Source organism: Neovison vison, chromosome 7 (assembly GCF_020171115.1).
Source record: "Neovison vison isolate M4711 chromosome 7, ASM_NN_V1, whole genome shotgun sequence".
NCBI lineage: Eukaryota > Metazoa > Chordata > Mammalia > Carnivora > Mustelidae > Neogale > Neogale vison.
Genome location: NC_058097.1, coordinates 40,321,704 through 40,347,973, shown reverse-complemented (window position 1 = coordinate 40,347,973; position 26,270 = coordinate 40,321,704). Strand labels below are relative to the sequence as shown.

Here is a 26,270-nt window from a genome sequence, read left to right as displayed (position 1 = left end):
GTTTGGTTTCTGCCAGGGTCAGAGAGAGTATCTCTTCCCATGTGCAAGTCTAAATTCCTCTACTGACTAGACCTGCTCCCTAACCCCCATGCACTTCCCCTTCTCACCGATGGCAACTCCAGCCTAGGGGTGTATAGGCCAGGAACCCAGGAGTCACCTGCCTTCAGCCTTCTTTCTCACCCCACATGTGATGGGCAAATCCTGTTGACTCTACCTAGACAACACGTCCCATATCCAACTACTACTTAACCTACCTCCTGGACTAAGCCACATGGACGCAGTGCTTACCTAACACACGTTGACTGCCTTCAGTCTCACACAACCCTATGAGATACACATAATATGATCCCCATTTTGCAGTTAAGGAAACAGGCCCAGAGCGGTCACACGGCTCGTAACTGGTCCTCCTGCTTTCCTCTTTATTTCTTCATACTCAGTTCCCATGGGTCACGTCACATCAGTCTTCTGCTCACATCCTAATGGGCTCCCATCGCACTCAGAGTAGGGACAGAAACTGTCACCCTACATTTGTAAGGTGGGTGACATGTCTGGCTCCTGCTCCTCTCTGGCCTCATTCCCTGCCTTTCACTCCAGGCCTCACTCCCTCTGACTCCAGCCCTAAGCTCCTAGTAACCCTGGAATGTACAAGCATACTCCTGCCCCGGGGCCTTTGCACTTGCTGTTCCATCTTTCAGGAGTGCCCTTCTGTCAGATATCCTTGTGGCTGCTTCCTTACCTCCTTCAGGGCTCTGAAGGAGCCCTTCTTGAAGTTACCTTCAAGAAGTCCTTCCTGGGGACGCCTGGGTGGCTCAGTCGGCTGCCTTCGGCTCAGGTCATGATCCCAGCGTCCTGGGATCGAGTCCCACATCGGGCTCCTTGCTCGGCAGGGAGCCTGCTTCTCCCTCTGTCTCTGCCTGTCTCTCTGTCTGCCTGTGCTCACTCGCTCTCTCTCCCTCTATTCCTGACAAATAAATAAAGAAAAAAATCTTAAAAAAAAAAAAAAAAGAAGTCCTTCCTGGATCGCCCATCATTAAAAGAGCAACTTTCTGTTCCCAGTCTTCTTTTGCTAGATCTGCTACCTGCCCTGCTTTATTTCTGTCCCTAATCTTACACCCTGATCCATGACCGATTTCTTAGCTTGTTAATGATCTGTCTTCAACACCAGCACATAAACTCCATGGCGACAGAGGCTAGTTTTTGTTCATTGCTTCACCTCTAGTGCCCAGAACACTGGGTAACTATTTGCTGAATGAACGCTTTATAGGCCCGAGTGAGCCTATCTCACATGGATTTAAGAGGGACTTGGGCTGTTCAGGCAGATCCTTCAGGAAGGACAGGGTCCACCCCTCTGGGCCGGTCCTTGGGCACCTGGGCTCACCCCGAGGGACTTGCACTGCCCGAGATGGGGGCACCGTGTCACGTGGGGTCGGCTTTCTGGGGGCAGGCAAGTCGCACGTGCGCCGAGCCGTGGCGCTTCACGAGGAGTCTGTGAGGGAGGCCAGCCTGTGTAAGAAGCTTCGTAACATCGAGGTGCTGCAGGAGGTGCTGTCCGCCGCGCACCGGCGCTCCCAGCTCAAGGACGCGCAGCTCCGGGAGGACGATGACCTGCTGGACTTGATCGAAGCTCCCGACATTGTCTGTGAGTGACCTGGGAGACTGGCGGGTGCATAGGGCGTCCCCGTTACTCTGGGGGCGCAGCCTTGGTCCACTCCTCTGGGAAGGCTTGGCCAGACCCTGAGTTACCTCTCTGCTCACTCGGTGCAGGGATTTCTTTATGGTCTTTGTCCTTGGTGACCTCCTGGTAGCCTGTGACCGACCCCCCGTGTCAGGGTGCTCTGCTGCTTTGTTTCTGTCCCCGCCTCCCTCAGCACCCTCTTTGCTGACTGTTGTTGCTCCTGGCGTTGTTGGAGGTCTACTTTTGCTGGTTTGCCTCCTCCTAGATGCCCTTCCTTAAAGTCTCATAACCTCCCTGGGGCTCTGGCCGTCACCTCTAGTCAGGAGACCTCAGAAGCTAACTTGGCCTTGATGCTTCTGCTATGCCCCCCCCCCACCGGATTGTGTCTGCCTTTGGGAATGTGTTCTGCTGTGTCAGCCTTCCCCCCTCCATTGCCCCCCTACACACTCCCCCCCACCCTCCCACCACACCCCCCCTCCGTGGTTTTAGAGCCAAACCCTTCCTTATCCCTTCCCCTATGTCTGCCCTTTTCCCATTCTCTCCTTCCTTCAGCACCAACATTTCCCTTCTTTCTTTTTTTTAGGACAAACCTTACTTTTATTATGAAATGAAAAGTCAATTTTCCACGGAGAGAGTGGAGCTGGGGGATGTGGGTAAATCTTTACCTTGGCAGTGAGAATCCTTCAAACCCGTGTTTATCACGTGTGCGTGTGTGTGGCGAGAACACTTGAGATCTGTCCTCTTGGCAATTTCAAATAGACAATATAGTATTGTTAACTGTAGTCACCGTGCTGTGTGTTGGATCTCTAGAACTCATTCATCTTGCACGACTGAACCTTTGTACCTTTGACCAACATTGCCTCATTCCCTACCCCCATTGTCACTGCACCATTCTGCTGTCTGCTTCTATGAGCTTGACTGTCTCACATTCCACGTACAAGTGACATCATGCACCACCAGCTCTTTCTAGGCATTTCCAAGACGTTAATTACGTCCTGGCTTTGGGAAGATGGAGGTGAACAGGATTGGGGAGGGGGCTGAGGGTTCTGTCCCAGGAGGTAGGAGTTGAGGGGCCTCTCTGAGAGGCAACTTCACAGTTAAGGGAAGGGGGGGTGGCTCAATCAAGGTAATCCCCTTTGTCCGTAGCTCCTTCCACCCCACTTCCTACACCTCTGTCTCTGAAGTTCCACCTCAGTTTCCAGGGACTAGAGACAGAGCCCTGCTCAAGATGGCGCCCTGGGCTTGTCTGTGGTAATCCTGGCTGATACCTACTGAGCATTTGAGGTCTGCCAGGCACAATATTAAGCACCCTATGTATACAGAATCTTATTCAGCTCTCCCTCCGGTTCTATAGGGGACTAGGATTGCCCTCATCTTAAAGAGGACACAGTAAAGGTTTAGGGAAACCATATTCTTTGCACTGGGTGACCAAGCTGGTAGGTGAAGGCAGGAATGGCACTCCGTGATTTTCTTTCATGGATACTGGCCCTCTCCTTGGCCCCTTTGCCCATACAGTGTGCTCTTTGGCCACGAGATGAGACACGACCTCCATAGAGGTGGGGAATGTAGCTCCTGATAAGGCTGTCCAGGCCACTCTGGTAATCGATGGGCACCCGGTTTGCGCCTAACACTGTGTCAGGCAGCTTGTAAGAAGCCACAGGGCCATCCTGTAAGTAGAGAGCTGTGTTCTACCTTGGCAGAACCAGGCTTCTTCCCCAGATTTCCTCAGATTTTCTTTTTATACTGTTCTTCTTGTATACTTAGCTTGCTTGGGGATCCTATGTTAGGAGCTGACTAGCCTTGTGGTAAGGTTGGGCTTGAGCCTCCCGTGAATAAGATGGTGGAGATTAAAGCTCTCAGTGGACACAACTTGGCAAACTGACATCCTGCTAAAATCCTCATCTCACACATGAATGATAAGACAGGGAAGCTCATCTTACCCAGGACGGTGTGCTGAGAGACACAATACTTCTCCTGTGATAGCCACACTTGAAATGTAGGTGACTTCTCAGTTGGGTTTCATGAGTACCAAAGAAAGTCTGCTAGAATATACATACTCTCCTTGAAGGCGGGGGCTGTGTCTAATTGTCACTACTCTGTCCCAGCCCCAGAGCAAGGTACGGCTCATGGTAGGTGCCCAGATGGAACGTACAGGTGACCCTGGGCCAGGGGTTGACCAGCAGTCCATCTTCTGTACTACTTGTCTATACCAAGAGGAAGGCCAAGAGACCAGGAGAAAGGTCTTCTTCTCTTCCCTTCAGCAAGAAGCCCTAGATTTGGGTTTTCAAGGATCACTTTCAGTTACAGAAACATTTACCCTTTCCCTTTTAATATTTTTTTCCAGCTAAAACTGAGCAAGAGGTTGAAATCATATTGCCACAGTTCTCCAAGGTGACAGTGACCGACTTCTTCCAGAAGCTGGTATGTGAGTGCTTATTTCCTAGTGACCCAAGGGTACATCTCATATAAATTGCAAATATATAAAAGGCTATTTTTAGATTTTTTTAAAAAAGATTTTATTTATTTATTTGACAGAGAGAGATCACAAATAGGCACAGAGGCAGGCAGAGAGAGAGAGAGGAGGAGGAAGCAGGCTCCCCACTGAGCAGAGAGCCCGATGTGGGACTTGATCCCAGAACCCTGAGATCATGACCTGAGCCAAAGGCAGAGGCCATTCTAGATTTTTATTTTTTTTAAAGTAGGCTCCATGCCCATTGTGGAGCCCAACACATGATTTTGAGATCAAGACCTGAGCCAAGAGATGAAGAGTCAGACTCTTAACCAGCTGAGTCACTCAGGTGCCCCGATAACATTAGACTTTTTAAATTAGAGAGGCTTTATACAATTTTCATTGAGATGATTTTCCAAAAGATTTTATTTATTTATTTATTTATTTATTTATATATTTATTTGAGAGAGCAAGAGAGCACAAACAGGGGGAGCCACAGAGGGAGAAGGAGAAGCAGGCTCCCCACCAAGCAGGGAGCTCAATGTGGGGCTCGATCCCTAGATGCTGAGATCATGACCTGAGCCACCCAGGCGCCCCAAGGTTTTATTCATTTGAGAGAGAAGAGAGAGTGTGTGCGTAGGAGCAGGGGGAGAAACAGAGGGAAAAGGATAAACAGACCCATGGTGAGTGTAGAGCCTGTCACGGGACTCAATTCCAGGACCATGAGCTCATGACCTGAGCTGAAATCAAGAATTGAACACTCAACCAACTGAGCCACCCAGACGCCCCTAAGATGATTTTTTTTCCTTTTTTTTAAAGATTTTATTTATTCACTTGACAGAGATCACAAGTAAGCAGAGAGGCAGGCAGAGAGAGAGGAAGGGAAGCAGGCTCCCCACTGAGCAGAGAGCCCGATGCGGGGCTCGATCCCAGGACTCTGGGATCATGACCTGAGCCGAAGGCAGAGGCTTAACCCACTGAGCCACCTAGGTGCCCCCTAAGATGATTTTTTTAAAGAACATTTTCTTGGGGTGCCCGGGTGGCTCAGTGGGTTAAGTGTCTGCCTTCAGCTCAGGTCATGATCCCAGGGTCCTGGGATTGAGCCCAGCACTGCACTCTCCACCCAATGGAGAGCCTGCTTCTCCCTCTCCCACTCTCTCTGCTTTTGCTCTCTCTTTCGTCAAATAAATAAAAATATGTTTTTTAAAACAAATATTTTCTAGAAAATACATTGACTATTTTAGAGAAAATGGCAGTTAATATCCTTGGATGACTGCTGTGGCACGTATTATCCCTGATGATGTCACTGGTCTTGAACAAGGCTGAGTGACATCTGGGAGGATGACAGGGTGACATTTCCTATAGCTTTCTAGTGCCCGATTCAGCCTTCACTTACCTAATGATGCTCTGTTCCAAAGGGCCCCCTGTCAGTGTTTTCGGCTAACAAGAGATGGACACCTCCTCGAAGCATTCACTTCACTGCCGAAGAAGGGGACTTGGGGTTCACCTTGAGAGGAAACTCCCCCGTTCAAGTCCACTTCCTGGATCCTCACTGCTCCGCTGCGGTAAGCGTGCGCCTCTCTAGACTGGGAGCAGGGCTCGCGGGTCAGACCAGTCACACGCCAAGAGTGATGGCCAACCCAATCTAGCTGGGTGTGTGAATGGATTTAGGGTTCCTTTGTGTGAAGGGTCTGACTATGTGAAAGGCCTCTCGCATGTGCTACCTGTTTAGAGAGCAAAGGATTCACGCACGCTGTGGATTTTGTTTGTGTACTTGGGAACTGATCCACGGATGAGAAGGAACGGAACACTGACCTTCCTGTAAATCCTCCGTTTGTAGCTGGCAGGGGCCAAGGAAGGGGATTATATCGTTTCCATTCAAGACGTGGATTGCAAGTGGCTGACAGTGAGCGAGGTCATGAGGCTGCTGAAGGCCTGTGGCCAGGATGGCGTGGACATGAAGGTCGTGAGCCTGCTGGACTTCACCTCCTCTATGGTGAGCGCTGATAGCCTGGTGGGAAAAACAGCCATGCAGGGCGAGGCTGGCCTGAGCCCAGCCCCAGGGGTGTGCTTGGCCCTGCGCCTCCTACCTGTGTTGGTGATCTGACCACTGGACTCCTGACACTGGGCCAGGGGGTTGACCAGCAGTCCATTTTCTATACTACTTGTCTAGACCAAGAGGAAGGTGACAGTGTCCTTGTTGGAACGTGCTCATGTTAGCCCAGAGATCATTGAAAAACTTTGTAAAAAATGCTGTAGATGAAGGAACCAGCTGGTTTATTTTTCTGATTAAGTTTTTAAAAAATATTTTATTTATTTATTAAAAAAGACTTGATTTGAGAAAGTGAAAGAGAGAGAGCGCACACAAGCATGGGCATGGGGGAGGAGCAGAGGGAGAAGCAGACTGCCTGCTGAACAGGGAGCCCGATGCAGGGCTCGATCCCAGGACCCCAGGATCATGACCTGAACTGAAGGCAGACGCTTAACCCACTGAGCCACCCAGGCACCCCTAAAGATTGATTTATTTGGGAGAGGGAGAGCGTGTGTGAGGGAGAGGTAGAGAATCTCAAGCAGACTCCCCACTGAGCATGAGCCAGACACGGGGCTCGATCTCATGACCCTGGGATCATGACCTGAGTGAAAACCAAGAGTCAGTTGCTCAACAAACTGACACACCCAGGCACTGCCTGATTAAGTTCTTTTTTTTTTTTTTTTTAAGATTTTATTTATTTATTTGACAGAGAGAAATCACAAGTAGACGGAGAGGCAGGCAGAGAGAGGGAGAGGGAAGCAGGCTCCCTGCTGAGCAGAGAGCCCGATGCGGGACTCAATCCCAGGACCCTGAGATCATGACCTGAGCCGAAGGCAGTGGCTTAACCCACTGAGCCACCCAGGCGCCCTAAGTTCTTTTTTTTATTGCAAAAGTCATACATGTTCACAGTCCCCAAAAAAAAAAAAAAAAAATTAAAAATACTGAAGTGGTAGAGAAGGGCTTGAGATGACATGCGGAAGCCCCTGTCCACACAGCAGAGACAGCGTTAGCTGTTCCCTGGGAGATCTCGGGAAGTGCCTGGTACCTGTGCAAGTTCATGTGCACAGTTAGACCCTTTTTTCTCCCCAGGTGGGACGATCATTGTGCATGTCCCCTCCCACACTTGGTCGCGGTTCCTTATGGACCTTAGACACTTCCCTTCATGATAGTAGTCATTCAGCAGATAGTGACAGAGCATCCCATGTGTGTCAGGCCCTCCCTTGGGGTCAGCGCTATGGCCGAGCTGGTCGGATGCTGTCCCTGCCGGTCGTGATTCTGAAAATACAGCGTGCCACGTGACAGAACGTCCAGAGGTGGGAAAGGCTCCTCTAGAGAGGGCTTGTGCCGAGACACAGGTGATAGGGACCATCCCGCCATCTAAGGAGGCACTCTGAGGAGCACCCTGGGGTGGGGGGGGAGACCCAACAGGTGCAAAGGGTCCCTGGAGCAGGAAGAAGCTTCTGCAGGAGGATCTGAAAGGGTTCTTTGAGCTGGAACAGGGCGACAGGGAGGGAGCGGCAGGAAATGCAGTGGGAGGGAGGCAGGGCCTCGCTGGCAGCCGTGGGAGCTCTGGGAGCTTGGAAGCCGTGGAGCCTCTGGAGAAGGGGATCCTTGGTTCAGAAGGACGTCTCACGTGTTGCCTGGTGAGGCTGGCTGGCTGGTGGCAGCGGGAGCTGGCTAGAGCAGGTGTCCCGGCCAGCGAGCTTAGCAGCTTCCATTAGGGTGGGTGACGGCCAAGGTAGAGAGGGGTCTACAGGGATTTCTAGATGATTTGTGTAAAAAACACAGTGGAGAGAAAAATGACTCCCCAGGCTTGGGCTTGAACCAAGGCACCATTTTTCGTAATGATGAGGAAGAGGCCAGAAGCGAGGGAGGGAGAGGAGAGAGGAAACGGTTATACCATGAATATCTTACGTGATGCTAGAGACATCTAGATGTGGTGTGCAGTAGGCAGCTGGATGTCCACATCTTCAGTTCAAGGGAGAAGTCAGAGTTAGAAATAAATATCAGAGACTCACCAACACAGAGATGCTATTTAAAACTGTGAAGAGAGTAAATGATGTTACCCACAAGGGGCTGAAGGTCAAGGACTCAACCTTGAGACACCACAAGCATCTGGAGGTGGAGAAATAGGCACAAAGGAAGTTGCGGAGTGGCATTCAGAGAGAGGGGATAGAAAGAAGCTTCTGGAATCGAGAGAAGAAAATCCTGCCAAGGGAAAATGGTTGGTTGTGTAGAATACAGTTAAGAGGTGGAGTTGTGTTCGTTGTATTTGGCAGCAGGACAAAAAGACACTTTTCATGGAGAGATGGAAACAGAACTCTGATGAGAGAGGGCTAGATAGGGAATGGATCGTATGAGTGCTTTGATAAGAAATGTCCAGAACAGGCTAATCCACAGAAGCACAACGTAGAGTAGTGGTTGCCAGGGGCTGGGGGTCAGGGAATTGGGGGGGGGGTCGCTGCTGATGAGTTCAGGGTTGGTTTTTGGAGGGGAAGGAACTGTTTTGAAATTAGGTGGTGGTGGTGTTTGCACAACTCAGAATAGACTCAAAACCACGGAGTAGTATTAAGGTGGTGAATTTTAAGGTATGTGAATTTTAGCTCCATTAAAAAGCTAAAGAAGATGAAGTTGGACTCCTGGAGCATCGAGGAGGAAGGGATCATTGAGAAATGGAATTCTTAGGGGCAGAATGTATGGAATTGGTGGGCAAGGGATCAGGGTTCCAACCAAAAGCAAAAGAAATTTGTCCAAAGGCAGGATAAGTAAAAGAGCTGGGCTCAGCACTAGAGGGCTGGGGCGTGTGTGTGCGCACGTGTGTGTTGCCCAGCACAAGGTGTGGCTTTACAAGGAGAAAGCCTTATTCTTTCTATCTTGTAGTAACTGTGAGCCAGGCCTGTGAAGGAGCTGAGGTAGGGGTAGAAAGCAAGACTTTCTAGACTCAGACTGTCTGGAAAGGAATCCTGGCTTTGCTATTCGTGGTGACCTTGGGTGTCAGGGACTGGCTCTGAGCCACAGGAAGATGGGAAGGGGGTGCCTACCATGGGATGTGTCCTTCAGGAGAGGTATAACAATAACCATGATAAGATTATTGTTTTCACCCAGCGAGGTCTTAGACTGTGGCAGCTGAGCAGTATTTTAACTGCTGGACCTTTGCTCCAAACGAAACTGAGAATAAAGCCCAGGGTCCTGGCTGAATGGCTTATCTGCTACTCCACACTTTGGATTGCGGTGGGCACTCCTCCATGGAGCGCATTTGGAATTCTGCTGATATAACTGAGGGACCCTAGGCTGAGAATTGGGCCCTGCCTTCTGAGAATTAAGCTGTGTGTCCTTCAGCAAGTTAATACCCTCCCTAGTAGTATTGTTTCCTCGTTTGTACAAAATGGGAAGAGAGCTGGGCTCCCTATTGCAGTGAGTCGGAGGAGTGCCTCAGGAATATTTGGAGAATGGGTAGTGGGGAGCATGGTGCTTGAGGACTAGAAAAAAAAGGGAATGGCAGGAAGGGGACAGACACGAGGGTGTGAGCTGGGAGGGGGACATAGGGAAAGTATAGCACAGTGCTATCAGGAGGACATGTGTGGGGCTTCGAGAGACATCCAGGAGAGAAGGAATGGATTTGCTAGGATAACATTAGGAGTGCCAGGTAAAGAGGTGCCTGATACAGGTTTGGGGTCGGGGTTAGAGTTCCGAGGCAGTCCAGTCAGTTTGGCAAATATCCCCCAGTAACGTGCAGCCCTTTGGGTGCGGGCCTGGGGGGAGGCAGAGGGTGGAGTTTTAATTAGACTTGGCATTGGCTGGTTGAAATACTGGAGAGGATCGAGGGTATTTGTAAGGAAGTGCTCATAAAGATGCATAATGGACTTTGAGCAGGTGAAGATTGAAAGATGTTTGCAGGCATGAAATCAACACTTAGGACTGTTTATTATTGTTTTTAATGGGAGTGCACATGCCTGTCCTGTAGAGTATGGTGGGAGTAAATGGCAGTTTTATAGAAAAGGAAGGGGCATCTTCATCCAAAGCAGCCAGCCTCCAAAGGGACAATTTAGAGTGAATACACCTTCTTTATTGTCCCACCTCTCGAATTCCTTGATTTCTATTACGAATATCATCCCCTGCCACTTTAGATACGTGGTACGTATATTTAAAGGCCGGTTTTGGTGCCTGGAACATAGTAGGTGTTCAGTAAACATTTGGTGAACAAAGCAATTCCAATGTTAGGCAAACACTGGAAGCTGGGGATAACCCACATGGAAGGTTCCAGAAAAAAAGTATCTGCAGGTTTCCTATTTGAACCCCCCACAATCTTTTAAAAGTTAATAATAGTGCTTACTGGGCACAGAGTTTCAGCTGGGGAAGATGAGAAAGTTCTGAACAGAAATCATGGTTACTTCAGGGGAAAGGTCTGGAAATCAAGGTACAAGGGACACTACTGTTCAGTATATGTATTTTCATATTGTTGAGCATGAATATTACTTTTACAAATAGAATTATTACCTTAAAAAATGAGTAGTGGTCCCTGGCCTAAAATGAGCCTATTCCCTAAAAGCTTTGTTTTTAAGAACCTAATTCTTTTTTTTTTTTTTTAAGTATTTATTTATTTGACAGACAGAGATCACAAGTAGGCAGAGAGGCAGGCAGAGAGAGAGAGGAAAGCAGGCTCCCTGCTGAGCAGAGAGCCCTATATGGGGCTCCATCCAGGACCTTGGGATCATGACCTGAGCCGAAGGCAGAGGCTTTAACCCACTGAGCCACGCAGCTGCCCCAAGAACCTAATTCTATGAAAGCATTACATCACCCGAGTTCCAGAATTTTATCAACTTTATTTTTAAAAGGATGCTGTAAGTGGAGAATGCGAGCCTCAGACCTTGCAGTCACTTATCAATGATCCTGAGGACTTCTAACACCATTTTTCTTCTTTCCCATGTGCAGCATAGTAAGTGTGCAACGTACTCTGTGGGAATGCAGAAAACCTACTCCATGATCTGCCTGGCCATAGGTGATGATGATAAAACTGATAAAACCAAGAAAATCTCGAAGAAGCTTTCTTTTTTGAGTTGGGGCACCAACAAGAACAGACAGAAGTCAGCCAGCACCTTGTGCCTCCCGTCAGTTGGGGTTGCGAGGCCTCAAGTCAAGAAGAAGCTCCCCTCTCCTTTCAGCCTTCTCAACTCCGACAGTTCTTTGTACTAATGTGAGGAAACAAAAAACGTCCAGGCCCCAGATGTCTCCGGTGCTGACCCGGCCTTCATATTTGTGCCACAATGGGATATTTCTCAACATTCGCAAATCCCATTTTCTCACTGGGTAAACTCACGATTGGTAGGTCTTCGTGAATGAAAGTAATAAGAAACCTCAAGAAATCCGGGGAGTGTCACCATGTTGCTGCAAGTTATTTATTATATAAAGTATTGTAAATAGGATGGTGTTGAAAATAGGGCTTAAATTTTTAACGGCTACAGTAACAATTTGTAGTTACTATCAGAATTAAATAGGGTTACCTCTGTTGGTCCTACTTATAATCATTTCTAGCCTTGGGTAATAGATCATTCCTTAATTCAGAATTCATGACCCCCAATTAAGACAGCTCAAGGGACTGTAACGGTTTAGTTATATTACTAAGTTAGTATTACTAAGAAATGTTCCGAAGAGCTACTTTCTAAGGGGAATTCATGAACCTAAAATGTTAAGATTTTATGATGATTTCTACATAACATGAATGCTATTTCCAGATAAAGTCTAGTGCCAAATTTGTCATAACTTACCAGATAAAAATAAAACAAAACAAACCACACACAATTTAGGAGCCGTGTTGCTTCTAGTCTGACGTCATTTACAAGTTGCTAACACAGTGGCAGTGTTAGATGAGGACACTATCTACAAGGTAGACGATATGCTGTTTGATACTCAAAACGTTTTTGTTTCAAGTAGAAAATACGTAATTATATATCTTAAGAGTCTTTAAGATGAGTTAGAGACATTTTATAAGGTAAGATATAAGTGATTCTAGTTTAAAGCTCTGACTTTTTAAAGTGACTTTCTTACCTGTCAGTTTCTCTTGCCATAAGTTGGATGATGCTGTGATTCTAGTAAGATTCACAGTTGACATAGTACAAGTTACATAGCTTAAAAAAAAAAAAAAAAAGCATCGTACTCTATTTTTGAGAATTAACAAGAACATAAATATTTTCTAGTGTGCAATATCAAAAGGGAAGCAACCACATTTGGGGGAAGTGTATCCACTGCTGTTAGGGACATTTTTGTATAAATATTTAAATAAACATTCATTTGCCTGTGTTGATGTTCTGTTTTTTTTTTTTTTGTTTTTTTTTTTTTTTTTACTTTTTTGCACTTATTTCACTGCTCTTTCAAATTGTTCCTACCCTAATGCACAAAATGTTCTTATGCTTTGGTTTTTATGACTAACATTTCATAAAACAGGACTTACAGAAGTTTTAAGTTATCTTAGTATCTTTGAAAATGTGGCATCTTTAAGTGCATTTATGTTTTTCATTTAAATTCAGTTAATTAACATGTAATGTATTAGTTTCAGAGGTAAAGGTCAGGGATTCCTCAATCTTATATGATACCCAGTGCTCATTACATCACATGCCCTTGGTGTCTATCACCCAGTTACCCTATCCCTCCACCCCCTCTCCTCCAGCAACCCTGTTTCCTATGATTAAGTCTGTTATGGTTTGTCTCCCTATTTGATTTTTTTTTCCTCTTCCTCTGTGATCCTGTTTTGTTTCTTAAATTCCACACACTAATGAGATCATATAATTCTTTTTCTGATTGACATATTTCACTTAGCATAATACTCTAGTTCTATCCATGTTGTTGTAAATGGCAAGATTTCATTTTTTTTAACGGCTGAGTAGTATTCCATTATGTATATATACCTCCTTTTCTTTATCCATTCATCTGTCGATAGACATCTGGGGTCTTTCCATAGTTTGGCGATTGTGGACGTTGCTGCTATAAACATTGGGGTACAGGTGCCCCTTCGGATCACTACATTGTATCTTTGGGGTAAATGCCCGATTGCTGGGTAGCTCTATTTTCAACTTGTTGAGGAACCTCCATTCTGCTGCTCAGAGTGGCTAAGTGCATGTCTTTTTTTAGCAGCCGATTGTACCCTTTCATCCCCACCCCGGGCTCTCCTCTGTGGATGCGTCTGCCCTGCCATTTTCCTACAGATTTGCCTCCTGTTGGGGTATACGCTGTCAAACACATTCTTTTCCTCCTGCGTATACACTGGCTTTTTACCTTTAAAAGGGAACTCCAAACTGCAGGCTGTGTTCAGAAGGCATGCTCAGTGACTAAGAACAAACTGTGCAGCTACCAGGAAGGGAGGGAGGGAGGGAGGAAGGAAGAGAAGGCAGTACAATTGTTTATTTACACTGGCAACACCCTTAAAACAGTAAGCGATATTAAGACCACGTTGGAAGAACACTGGCTCTGCCACCAGGAACAAGGAGTTTATGGTACACAGCACAGCGCTTCATTGTAGGTCTGTTTCCTTTAGAAGGTCACATCTACCTCCTGATCTGATTAGACCTTTCCATGATAGACACTAGTCAATCTGCCCAGGCCAGCTTTTTGCTAAATTTGAGAGTCCATTAGTAAACTCTCTCAGGAAGATCCCCATGGGCTCATTCTCTCTCTCTTTTAAAGACTTTGTTTTTGTTTTTAGATTTATTTATCTATTTTGAGAGAAAGGGAGAGGGAGAATCCCAAGCGGACTCCATGCTGAACATGGAGCTCAGTGAGGGGCTCAAGCTTGAGATCATGAGCGGAGTCGAAACCAAGAATTGGACACTCAACCAATTGCATCACCCTGGGGTCCCTGTTTGTGTGTGTGTGTGTGTGTGTGTGTGTGTGTTTAAGATTGGGTTTTTTTTTAAGTAATTGGTACCCCCAAAGTGGGGATCACAACCCCAAGATCAAGAGTCACATGCTCAGTAGAGCCGACCAGGTGTGCCCTCCACGCCTCCTCTTCCACTAGCAGCACAAGGGCCGTGCTATCTGGAGCCCACCAACGAAAATGCCCATACCCAGAGAGCAAGACAGGGTAATTGGCAGCTTCCGTGCATGCCTCACCCCAGTCACTCATTACATGCTGTGAAAGGAAGGTCTTTGTTCTCCAATTTTAAATATGAAAACTGAACACGATCCAGTAGCTTGCGGTCCAAGCTGTGAGAAAAGTCGTCAGCTGGGCTGTGTGAAGAAGGCTTGAATGTGCTGTGCTGCTGCTTGTCCCACGACTGGCTCCAGTTCTCGGACAGAAGCATTACTTAGTTGTTGGATACTTGGGAACTTCTGAAGCAGAAGGGGGGCTTTAACTTTTCCAACTCCTGGGATCTGTTGCACAGTTCGAAGGAGGGATAGCTCAGGGATCTGACCCCGTTTCTTACTGAGGAAAGGGTTCTTACTGGGCTCTTTGGTTTGCTCTTGAACCTAAACCAATAGTAAGGGGAAAGCACGTGAGCGCCCTCTAGAGGACTGGCAGTTCTCTTAAAAATTTACAGAAATTTAGTTTTCCTTTTCCATTTGGTCCAGCTTGACTTACCCACTACAAATGTTTTCATATACCATGAATATAATTTTTTTAAATTCTTTATTCATTTATTTATTTATTTGATAGAATGAGAGAGAGGATATCACAAGTAGCCAAAGAGACAGAGAGAGGTGGGGAAGCAGCAAAATTATTGAAAGAGGAACCATATTAGTACACAAAGGACTATGAGAAAATCTGATTAAAACTTGTATTTTCAGAATGCTTAGGATAAAGCAATGCAAACATACTCTGAGGAATTCAAACATGTTCCTGTGGCCCACTAGAAAATGATTCAGTTGTATGGGATTAAATTTTTTTTAAAGATTTTTTTTTTTTTGAGAGTGAGAGAGAGTGACCAAGCACGTGTGCACAAGTAGCAGGGAGGGGCAGACTCCCCGCTGAGTAGGGAGCCCGATGCAGGACTTGATCCCAGGACCCTGGGATCATGACCTGGTCGGAAGGCAGATGCTTAACTGACTGAGCCACCCAGGCACCCAGTATGGGATTAAATTAAAACTAAACTGGACCTGCTTGGTGCAGGACCTGGAGATAGCTTGCCTGTAAAAGGAGAAACCCAGTTTTCAGTTAGTGGTGCATACAGGAAGGTAATCGATAGCATTACATTGGAGAGGTTAGGACCAGACAAGCAAGGCATAAGGTGGAGAAGGGAGAGAGTAACCTATGAACGACATGGGGTGCTTCTCAATCCTAGCTACACATCAAAAGGGAAATTTAAAATCCACAGTACAACACAAATTGATGCTTATGGCCCTACCCTGACATTCTGATTTTTAATAGGCCTGAGGTAAGGCTCATGTATCGTTGTTCTTAAAAGTTCCTCAGGAAATTCTCAAGCACAATCAAGATGAAAAATAAGTGAAGACTGCTTGGAGAATCAGGTTTTTTGTTTTCTAAAAAAGGATAATCTGTGGGGCACCTGGGTGGCTCAGCTCGTTGTCTGCCTTCGGCTCAGGTCATGATCTCAGGGTCCTGGGATAGAGCGCCAAATTGGTCTCCCTGCTCAGCCTTGAGTCTGTTTCTCTCTCTCCCTCTGCCCCTCTGCCTGCTTGTGCACTCTCTCATACATGAATAAGTACATAACTAAATAAAGGATCATCTGCTTTGGACCGCAGCTGACCACAGGTAAGTGAGGACTACTGTAGACAGGACTGATGGATTGCACCGACAGCAAGAGCAGCAGCTGGAGTGATAGATCCAGAAAGCTCAGGTGAGAGTCCGTAAGGCAGGGCTCCTGCCGAGGAGTAGGAATCAGTACTTACCAACTGGGTGATAAGGCTGGACGCTTCCATTGGGCTGGCCACTGGAAGCAACACCATCCCAAGGTCCAGCACTGTAAACTTCTGTATGGCCGGGAAGTATTGTTCACTCATCTGTGTTTTCTCGACTATTACAATCCCTTGAAGATTACTAGACTTTAAAAGGAAGGAAAAAAAACGAAACAGTAAGCCATTTTGCAACAAAACTACCTCCAAGAGTGCTTCGGAGGGCCAATGATTGTGTATAAATTATTCCAAAGGATGGAGAAGGGGGCGGATGGAAGTCAATTTTACGCTTCGGTGTCTTCGAATCAGTACTTACATTTCTAACCCGAACAAGCCTCTTCCTGTAGCCATTTCCTGCCACCAAATCAGCTTCGGTGACATAAAGAATGCAAGATCTGCTTGACAGGTAAAAATCTACCGGTGCCAGGCCATCCTCAAACACGATTTTAATTTTCCCTTAGAACACAGACAAGAAAAAGGAGTGCCGTGAGGACAGTAGGTAACACGTTTTGAAAAAGCTTAGGAGAGGGCTTATGCACAGGCAGCCCACCGACCTTGCATCCCCTGCGCGAGCTGCGACCCGCGCCACTTCTCGTTGGCCACAACATGCCCAAAAGGCACGTGCATGGGGCCTGTGCCCTCGGGAGGGTTTCTGGCCATCGGCGGCCTAGACCTAATAAGGAAAAGAGAAGACGGCATTTGAGCAAGCTCTCCCGCACACGGCCCCACGGCCCCCTCGCAGCCGGGGGCCCCTCCGGCAGGAGCCCGCTTCCAAGGTCTTTATTTATTTATTTTTTAAAAAAGATTTCATTTATTCATTTGGCAGACAGAGATCACAAGAGAGGCAGGCAGAGAGGCTGGCAGAGAGAGAGGGAAGCAGGCTCCCTGCTGAGCAGAGAGCCCGATGCGGGGCTCGATCCCAGGACCCTGAGATCACGACCCCAGCCGAAGGCAGAGACTTCAACCCACTGAGCCACCCAGGCGCCCCCAAGGTCTTTAAAGGACCAAATTATTTGCCAAAGTCGAAGACCCAGGAGATTCCCATCCTGGTAGCCGCGTGCCTCACTTTCGTCACCTGCTGGCTCCTGGTACCCCCCCGCTCGGTCTGCACAACCGCTGCTGCCGCCCTCAGCCAGGAGACCCTCAGCTTTCACCCGAAGCGCGCCACTTCCGGTTTCCCTCCCGAGCGCTCGCCAATTTTTCATCCTGCCCGCCCTCCACCTCCCACGGCGCCGGATAGGCTATGGTGTTACAGATCGACCCCTGAGCTGGCCAATAAGAGAACGGACCACGCACTGTTTCCGCCCCGGAGAATTTGAATGCGGGCAGCTGGTTGCCAAGAGTTACAGGGCGGAGTAACCTTGGCTCTGACTGGCCGAAGAGAAAGGAGAACCAATGAAAGAGGAGGTTGTTGCGAAGTGCATTGCGTAGAAAAAGCGTCTCGGACTTAGCCAGCGGGAGGAGCTCAGGTTCCACGGAGCGGTCCTCGCTTGTTAGGATATCTGCACGTCCGTCCAGCCCTGGTCCAGCCACTCCCCTCACCAAGGATGCTCCAAGGGTTTCGCAGGGGCCGCAAGAGCCAGTTTGTAAGTAGATCCCGGGGGCCAGGAGTTAAACGGGAATGGGTTGGGATTTGGCCTGCGGTTGAGGCCAGGTGGCAGCGCAAAATGACGTTGTTTCCCACTCGAGAGGCCCTGATTTTGTGCGTTCTAAAGCATCCTCTATCCCAGGGTGGGGCTCGGTCAGACGGAGGCGCCCTGTCTCCCCTGCAGCATTTCCTCGGGTGTCGGGGAGCAGTCCTGCCGGCACAATCCTACTCCACCGCTGAATATGCCTCAGTGGGAAGTCGTTCTGGAGTCCTCCCTCCGCTACCCACCGCGTAACCCCCATCAGCCAAGTTCCATAGATTCTTCCCGCCAACTATAACCTGCAGTTGTTCCCGCCTCCACCCTGGCTTCCAGCATCTTCCTGGCATCTCTCTGGCTGCTGCTGCAGCTCCTCGCTGTTTCTCTGCTTCCAGTATTGCCCTCGGCCCGTCTTCCACGTGGAAGCCGGGGGGATTCTAATAAAACGGACATCTGTCTGTGCTGCTGCGCTCCTTAAAACCCAGTGCCTCCAACTTACACACTCTCTCTCTCTCTCTCTCTCCCTCTCCCCCTCTCTCCCCCCCGCCCTCTCTCCAGCCATTTCTTCTCTTCATTCAGGCCTTTGCTGTTCCTTCTGCCTGGAATGCTGCTCTCCAAACCTTATCATGGCCACTGTGTCACTGTAGGCGCCTACTCCCAATTTCATGCCTTTCACTGCCTGAGGAGCCTTTCCAGGGGCCGGTTTCGGTGGGTGTACCTCACTGAGACACAGGTTCTCCTTAGTCACGTATAAAAACTCTTAAATGGGAACAATCACCACTCTTACCTCCAGCGCATTCTTCTAGGCTCCCCTCAGAGGGATACTTGTTATTTCTAGAACATTGCCGCCAGTGTCTTGCTTCTTTCGTTGTTCATGCTGTTCCTTCTTCCTAGAATGCTTTTCCGTCTCATTTCCCACATGTGAGAGCCGTGGCCATCTTTGATGACCCAGTCTAAATGCCTCTGTGATTTTTCTTCAGCGGGACATTAGTGGTCCCCTTGCTGGCCGTCAGACCCGGAGGAGCTCTTCCTTCCCTGTGCCGTTCCAGCACCAAATTTGTCTTTACCTTTCCCTTGGCACTTCCTATAATTCGTGTTACATGATAAGTACTTGGGTGTTTTTCCCTCCCTACTCTTATTACCTTGTCGATGAAGTCAAATTTTCTTCATTGCAGTCTAGGTGTTTTGCTTTTAGTAGGTGTGAATAATGTCTAGTACTTAGAGAGTGAAGGTTGGGCTATACTCAGAAACTTCTGAATGACTGCCAGGTGCCTAAAACCAGATTCTCTGATTTTCGTTGTGTGGAGAAGCTAGTTTTTGCTATTCTGCGTCTTTGAGGTAAACTGTCTAAAATCTTTATTAAGCTTCCACATGGTGTAGACTAATGGGGGGAAGTGCTTGAGTTCCAGTGTTGATAAAGACAAGAACATTGCCTGCTCTCCAGAAACTTCCGTTCTGCAGGTGGGGCAGCAAGTGAGAGAGTAGGGTTATTGGAGGTCACACTGTGAGGCTGGAGGTCCTAGAGGGTGACTCTGGGGGATGGTCAGGTCCCTCTGAGGAGCAAGGACGAGAGGTTCCCCACAATGGCCAGCTGCAGTGTGTTCCCTGGGTGAGCATCCTTGCCTGGCCATATGGGAATTGGGGATGGAGGGGGAGGACTGGGTTCCTGGTGGGGTTAGATCCCTGGGTGGCCAGTGCAGGTGTCCCCTTTCAGGCCCCAGGTGGGGTGTCAACAGGACCCAGGTAATCCCATACACCAGTGACACTGCTGGGTTTCATTTGTGCAGAAACACATCATCCATGGCTTTCTACCTGCAGCCAGCATCGCACCAAAGCCAGCTGTGCCACGCACACCTCCTCCCCGCAGCCCCAACCCTTCTCCAGAGAGACCAAGGTGAGTCTCAGGTGGACAGCCATTAGATTCACATCCTTCGAAATGTTTATCTTGGTTCCATAATGAAGCACTTAATATGGTTTCTCTGTGGGATTAATGAAATGTCCCTTTCAGGGGTATGGAGTTTGTTTCATAATTGTAGTGTTCCAGATTAAAGCATTAAAGCCCAAGTATATAGGTTCATAGTATGTTGAAAGGAATTTGAATTATGCACAGAATTTTCTTTTGAAATACAAGTCTGTCTTTTAAAAGAGCTGATTTGGGGGCACCTGGATGGCTCAGTGGGTTGAGCCTCTGTCTTCAGCTCAGGTCATGATCTCAGGGTCCTGGGATTGAGCCCCACATCGGGCTCTCTGCTCAGCAGGGAGCCTGCTGCTCTGCCTACTTGTGATCTCTCTCTCTCTCTCTCTGTGAACCAAATAAATAAATAAAATCTTAAAAAAAAAATTTAAAAATAGCTGATTTGGGGGAAAGAAGGAAAAGGATGTTCACTCCCCAGAGCCTGGGATTCCCTCATCTTCCGGTACTCTCATCAGCATCAGAGAACTGACTTTCTTTTATACCTAACACCTGTGCCTTCTAAGGGCTTAGACACAGGAGAATTTTAGACTATTTTTTATCCGTAAACAAACATGGATACATGGCTTGACACTTACCATTGAGTTGACAGAACTAATTTCATGCAAGGGTGGTTTTAGTGTTCTTTGAAATTAGAATATGGTATGCCTCCTGAGAAAGAAACACTTTGAAATATTTTTAGTGTTTGTTTTTTCTTTAAGTACCATGTTGCTAACAAGAAGAGCCATTTATTAGTGTTTACCCCGAGCCGAGGACTGTTGTAAGTCCTTCAGAAGCATTATTTCATTCCATGCTCTCAACAACCCTCTTAGAGAGGTCTTGTTGGGCTCTCTAGCTCGGGTTCAAGGGCCTGCACTGGTGCAAAGTGTCACAACTGGCAAGCAATGGCTCCAGTACACCTGTGGGTCTGTCTCCCCAGCTCTTCAGTGTCTTTGTGGACCAACCCTGACACTGTGTCATTAAGGCTTCCGTGTTTCTGTGGCAGCAGTGATGGCGAGAGACAGCTTTACCTTCCATCCTCAAGCAGAAAATCCAACACATTTATCTCATGGCAAGCATGTTGTAGGTCAATTAGAAAATCTGTTTTCTCCTCTACTGTACAAAAATATCTTCCTGGATTATTATGTTTATAAGCCAAAAACAATCCACAAGGCTTTGGCAAATGTGGCCTATTTCCACATTTTTTTTATTTGTAGGAACTGGCGTTCAAATTACATTGAGATGTTACCATGCTTCACGTGAAGTGTAATAGTGTCAGAATCCTACAGCCCTTGACTTCCCTCTCCTCCTTCCCATCCTTCATGTTACTGTTGCCCCTTCTAATTCCATACATTATAAATCTCACAGTGTATTATTATTATTTTTGCCTTAAGCAGTCTTTTTATGTTTCTTAAACCAATTTTATTGAGGTATAATGGACTTAAACTACATATTTGATATGCATCATGTTACAACATATATTTACACCCATTAAACCATCACTGTAATCAAGATAATAAACATATCCATTATGCCCCCTGCCCCCAGGTTTCCTTGTGGCCCCCTTTGTAATTCCTACCTCCTGTCCTTCTCTCCCCCTTCCCATTCCCCTCTGCCCAGTCCACCCTCACCTCCATCTCCTCACCACCACTGAGCTGCTTTCTGTCACATTAGATTAGTCTGCATTTCCTAGAATTCTACACAAGTGGGATTACACAAAATAATTATGCCAGCTTCTCTGATTCAGGGTAATTATTTTGAGATGCATCCATAATGTAGTAAAAATCGGTAATTCATCCTTTTTACTGCTGAGTAGTGTTCCATCATACGAATAATGAATATGTCACAGTTTGTTTCTCCATTTACCTGTGGATGGATATTCGAGTTGTTTTCAGGTTTTAATTTTTTTTTTAAGATTTTACTTATTCATTTGACAGAGAGAGAGAGAGATCACAAGTAGGCAGAGAGGCAGGCAGAGAGAGGTGGGGAAGCAGGCTCCCCGCTGAGCAGAGAGCCCGATGAGGGGCTCTATCCCAGGACCCTGAGATCATGACCTGAGCTGAAGGCAGCAGCTTAATCCACTGAGCCACCCAGGCGCCCCTCAGGTTTTAATATTTTAAAAACCAAAGCTGCCATGAAAATTTGTGTACAAATCTTTGTTTCCTATACATGCTTTCGTTTTTCTTGGATAGATACCTAGGAGTAGAATAGGTGGGTCATAGACTCGGTGTGTATTTGTTAAGTAACTGTCAAACTGTTTTCTGAAGTTTTAATTTATGTTCTGACCAGCACTGTGTGAGTTCTAGTTACATCCTCAGCAATACTTCATTTGGGCAGTAATGTGTGTGTGTATGTGTGTGTGTGTGTGTGTGGTTTATAATTTAGTTGACATTAGTTCTAACTCATATTGTTTATTGATAGGATTTTGGAAGTGGTGACAGTGCATAGGTAACAATGTATAGAGCTTGTTTGGTGAATCTCCATCTTCCTTATGCTTTCTGGGTGACCGTATATTGATTTGGTGTGGCCCATTCCTTATTCCTTTGGCTCAGGCAGCTCTGTTGTACCTGGAGTCCATGTGCACATCTGAAATTCCCAGATCTTTCCTTGCAGATTTCTGGATGTCCCTACCCAAGGGGGCTTACTTCTTGAAGCTCACTCCACAGATATGCTTATGAATGTAAATTTTGGACTTTCTAAGTAGTATACTTTGTAGTATAATATAGTACAGTTTATATAGTATACTAAGTAGTATACAAGTAGTGTAGTAACATCTCATTGTGGTTTTATTTTGCATTTCTTTGATACCTAAGGTTGTTGAGCATCTTTTGTGTTTATTTGCCATTTGTCTATCTTCTTCGGTGAAGTGTCTATTCAAATCTTGTGCCCCCACTTTTGAAAACTGGGTTGTTTGTGTTCCTGTTACTGTATTTTTAAAAAAATACTTTATTTATTTATTTGATAGATCACAGGTAGTCAGAGAGGCAGGCGGGAGGTGGGGAGCAGGCCCCCCACTGAGCAGAGAGCCTGATGCGGGGCTCGATCCTAGGACCCTGAGATCATGACCTGAGCCAAAGGCAGAAGCTTTAACCCACTGAGCCACCCAGGCTCCCCCTATTACGGTATTTTGAGAAGAGTTCCTTATTTATTCTGGATACAAGTCCTTTATCAAATCTGAGATTTGCAAATATTTTCTCCCCGTATGTGACTTGTCTTTTCATTCTCTTAACAGTGTATTTCAAAGAGCAGAAGTTTTTAATTTTTATGAAATTTATCATAACAATTTTTCCTTTTAAGATTATGATTTCAGTATCATATATAAGAAATCTTTGCCTGACCCAAGGCCACAAAGATTTTCTCCTCTATTTTCTTCTGGAAGTTTTATAGTTTTGGGCTTTATATTGTGGTCTATGATGCAATTAGAGTTTATTTTTGAATATGATGTAGGAGGCACAGATTCAAGTTGATTTTTTTGCACGTGGATATCTGGTTGTTCCAGGACCATTTGATGAAGAGGCTATTGTATTAGCCTCTACTGTTGTGTAACAAATTACACCAAAACTTAGTGGCTTAAGGCATAAAACAGTCACATTTTTTATCCCATGTCTCATGATGCTCCTTTTTTAAAAAATTATTTGGGGCGCCTGGGTGGCTCAGGGGGTTAAAGCCTCTGCCTTCAGCTCAGGTCATGATCCCAGGGTCCTGGGATCAAGCCCCGTGTCGGCCTCTCTGCTCACGAGGGGGCCTGCTTCCTCCTCTCTCTCTGCCTGCCTCTCTGCCTACTTGTGATCTCTGTCAAATAAATAAATAAATAAAATCTTTTTTAAAAAATTAAAAAATTATTTCCTCTTTGTGTTTCATTTTGGTTGTTTTTTCTTGTTTTGCTTTTAATTTCACTAGTCCTTTCTTCTGCAGTGGGTGATTTGCTGCCCGTCCCATAGAGTGTAATTTTCAGATCTCAAAGCTCAAGCCTTTTTTTTCCCCCCAAGTCTTTTTTAATACTCTCCCATGTTTCTACTTAGCTTTTTGAACTTACGGAATACAGTTATAACTGCCTTTTTTTTTTTTTTTTTTTTTTTTTTTTTTTTTTAAGATTTCATTTATTTACCTGACAGAGCAGGAACACAAGCAGCGGGGTGGGAGAGGGAGAAGCAGGCTCCCTGCTTGGCATGGGGCTCAGTCACAACCCAAGCAGAAGGCCAACGATTGAGCCATCCAGGCGCCCCAATAACTGTCTTAAAGTCCTTCTCTGCTAATTCTAACATATGCGTTCAGTTTCGAGTGGGTTTCTGTTGATTCTCTCATCATTTTGGGTCGTGTTTTTCTGTCTCTTTGCATGCCTGGTTATCTTGGATTGCATACTAGATGCTCTTGTGTCGCCTTGCTGTATGCTAGATATTTTTGTATTCCTACCAATCTTCTAGAATTTTGTTCTGGGGTGCATTTAAGTTCCTTGGAACCAATTTGATCTTTTAGGTCTTGTTTTTATGATTTGTTAGGTACAGCTGAAGTAGTGCTCAATCCTGGGTTAATTACTCCCCACTACTGAAGCAAGACCTTTCCAAGGACTGTACTCAATGTCCTGTAGATTATAATTTTCCCATCTGTCTGGTGGGAACAGGCATTGTCCCCAACCGTGTGTAAGCACCTGGCACCTCGAATCGTTGTTGGTAGTTCTTCCCCCAGCCTTGGATAGTTTCCTCACATTTGTGCACTGAGGAATGTTTTGCTGAACACTCAGGGGACTATCTACAGATTTCCGGAACTCACTCTGTTCAGCTCTCTCCTTTCCGGTCCTCTGTCCTGCAAATATCCGCTGTGCTGTTCCTGGACACTCAGCTCTGTCTCCACAGCTCAGGAGGTCCACCTGACTCCACTGTGCCATGACCTGGAAATTCTCTGAGGCAGTAAGCTGACACAGTTGTCAATCTGTTGCTTTGTTTTGCTTTTTCAAGTGGGAGTGTAAATTTATTACTCTGTCTTTCCAGTATTAGAGTTTTGAATAATTTGCAAGTGTTTTTAAAAATGCCTTTTAAAATCATTTATATCTTTTTTGGGGGGCACCAGGGTGGCATAGTCAGTTAAGTATCCAGCTCTTGGTTTCAGCACAGGTCCTGATCTCAGGGTCGTGAGAGCCTGGCCGGGCCCCACACTCAGCATGGAGTCTGCTCGAGATTCTCTCTCCCTCTGACCCCCCCCCAACTCGTGCGTGTGTGCATTCTCTCTCTCTTGCTAAAATAAATAAATGCATATCTTTAAAAAATAATTTAAAAATAAAATTTTTGTATTTTTTCTATCTCCCATTTTTATTGGGATCTTTTATTTTAAAAGGAAACTACTTAAAAAAAAAAAAAAAAAGGACGCCTGGGTGGCTCAGTTGATTAAGCATCTGCCTTTGGCTCAGGTCATGATCTCAGCGTCCTGGGATCGAGTCCCACATCGGGCTCCTTGCTTGGCGGGGAGCCTGCTTCTCCCTCTGTCTCTGCTGCCACTCGGCCTGCCTGTGCGTGCGCTCTCTCTCTCTCTCTCTCTGGCAAATAAATAAAATCTTAAAAAAAAAAAAAAAAAAAAAAGGAAACTACTTGAATAGAGACTGCTTAGATTGGAGATCTGGACCCATCTCCTTAATAGGAAATCTTGGACAAGTCATTTATATTTTAGGAAAAAATGGAGATGGCAGTAATATGCATCCATTCAGTTGGTGTGATAATGAAATGAGGCACATAACAGCCAGCAGGCTCGTAGTCAGTGGGGACACACTGCACATGGAGCAGAAGGTCGCCCTTCAGTAATTCTCGTGACCTGTCGTTCAGCCTTCAGCTGGCTGGTTTGTGTCTCACCTTCTCCCTGGCATGTGTTTGTTTAGATCTGCTCTGGCTGCAGTCATCCTAGCAACAACGCTGACCGGCCGGACTGTCGCCATTCCTCAGCCTCGCCAGAGATCCCTGTCTGAGAGTGACACAACCTGCGTCGAAAAGGACAGTTTCATCGAGCCCTATGCCATCACCTCCGAGCTGAGGCTTCGGTGAGGACCCTGTCGCTGGCTCTGCTGCATCTCTGACGGAGGCGCCCCAGCTCACGTGTGCGTGCGTGCGTGCTTGTGTGTGCCTGTGACTAGAGTTAGTACTCAGGTTTTCATCACCAGGGTCAAAGGGACGCTGTCCTGGGACACTGATTGTTTTTGACTCCTCTCAGAATTCTCTCTTGGGTGGCTCTTGTGAGATTATGGCTTGTGAAAGCCCTGCGTATTTTCCTGGCTGCACAGAGCCAGCGAGTTCAGGACAGCCTTCAGCCCCTCACGGGACTGTCCCGTGCCACCACCTCAATGCGAGAGCTGTCACCCACCCCCTCTTGTGTGGCCTTCTCTGAACATTGCTGCTGATTTTACCTTCTTTGGCACCTACATTACAACCTTTTCTCTTCTTTCACATCATGTGCTCTGTTGCTTGAGCTGGGTGACCGCCGACGTCGGGCTGGGCGGTCAGCAAGGTTTCCTCGTCAGGAAGCGAGCACTGGCAGCAGAGCTGAGGAAGGTATAGGGAGTGCCTGGGAGCAGCTCAGGGGCTTGGGGGAAATGGTCAGTGTGGGGCTCGGATGAGCTTTCAGGACAGAAGAGGGAGCATGACACAAAGACAGATGTGGGCAGCTGAAGGAAGTTGTTTGTGGCAGGGGCTGGGGCACTTGGGTGAGGTGGG

At 46.8% G+C, this 26,270-nt stretch overlaps 3 protein-coding genes across 6 annotated transcripts in view; 2 read left to right on the top strand and 1 right to left on the bottom strand.

The window, feature by feature from the left end:
- Positions 1–12,457, top strand: part of RHPN2 (rhophilin Rho GTPase binding protein 2) — a 58,965-nt gene extending 46,508 nt beyond the window's left edge. For both annotated transcript variants that reach the window (XM_044256265.1, XM_044256264.1), the window contains exons 11-15: positions 1,445–1,639; positions 4,020–4,096; positions 5,543–5,689; positions 5,965–6,120; positions 11,089–12,457. In XM_044256265.1, the coding sequence (XP_044112200.1) occupies positions 1,445–1,639; positions 4,020–4,096; positions 5,543–5,689; positions 5,965–6,120; positions 11,089–11,349 (836 nt within the window). In that variant the 3' untranslated portion in view covers positions 11,350–12,457. The remainder of the gene's footprint in view (positions 1–1,444; positions 1,640–4,019; positions 4,097–5,542; positions 5,690–5,964; positions 6,121–11,088) is intronic.
- A 1,588-nt stretch (positions 12,458–14,045) lies between these two features.
- On the bottom strand, positions 14,046–17,164 carry FAAP24 (FA core complex associated protein 24). 2 transcript variants are annotated; one of them, XM_044260436.1, is made up of 5 exons: positions 17,066–17,164; positions 16,554–16,672; positions 16,316–16,455; positions 15,997–16,149; positions 14,046–14,616 (listed from the first exon to the last, which is right to left on the bottom strand). In XM_044260436.1, exons 2-5 carry the CDS (start codon positions 16,657–16,659, stop codon positions 14,368–14,370), a joined length of 648 nt encoding a protein of 215 aa, XP_044116371.1. In that variant the 5' UTR covers positions 16,660–16,672; positions 17,066–17,164; the 3' UTR covers positions 14,046–14,367. The 2 variants fall into 2 exon arrangements, with proteins under 2 accessions (XP_044116371.1, XP_044116372.1); XM_044260437.1 differs by having other exon boundaries at positions 17,075–17,164.
- A 274-nt stretch (positions 17,165–17,438) lies between these two features.
- Positions 17,439–26,270, top strand: part of CEP89 (centrosomal protein 89) — a 68,588-nt gene continuing 59,756 nt past the window's right edge. For both annotated transcript variants that reach the window (XM_044256262.1, XM_044256261.1), the window contains exons 1-3: positions 17,439–17,585; positions 19,412–19,518; positions 25,442–25,600. In XM_044256262.1, coding sequence (XP_044112197.1) covers positions 17,547–17,585; positions 19,412–19,518; positions 25,442–25,600 — 305 coding nt within the window. In that variant the 5' untranslated portion in view covers positions 17,439–17,546. The remainder of the gene's footprint in view (positions 17,586–19,411; positions 19,519–25,441; positions 25,601–26,270) is intronic.

Coding starts and splice junctions, on each gene's coding strand:
- FAAP24 (XM_044260436.1), bottom strand. CDS start 16,659: ATGGCCAGAAACCCTCCCGAGGGCACAGGCCCCATGCACGTGCCTTTT. Junction 16,456..16,553: donor GCTCGCGCAGGGGATGCAAG/GTCGGTGGGCTG, acceptor CTGTGTTCTAAG/GGAAAATTAAAATCGTGTTT. Junction 16,150..16,315: donor GGCTTGTTCGGGTTAGAAAT/GTAAGTACTGAT, acceptor TTCCTTTTAAAG/TCTAGTAATCTTCAAGGGAT.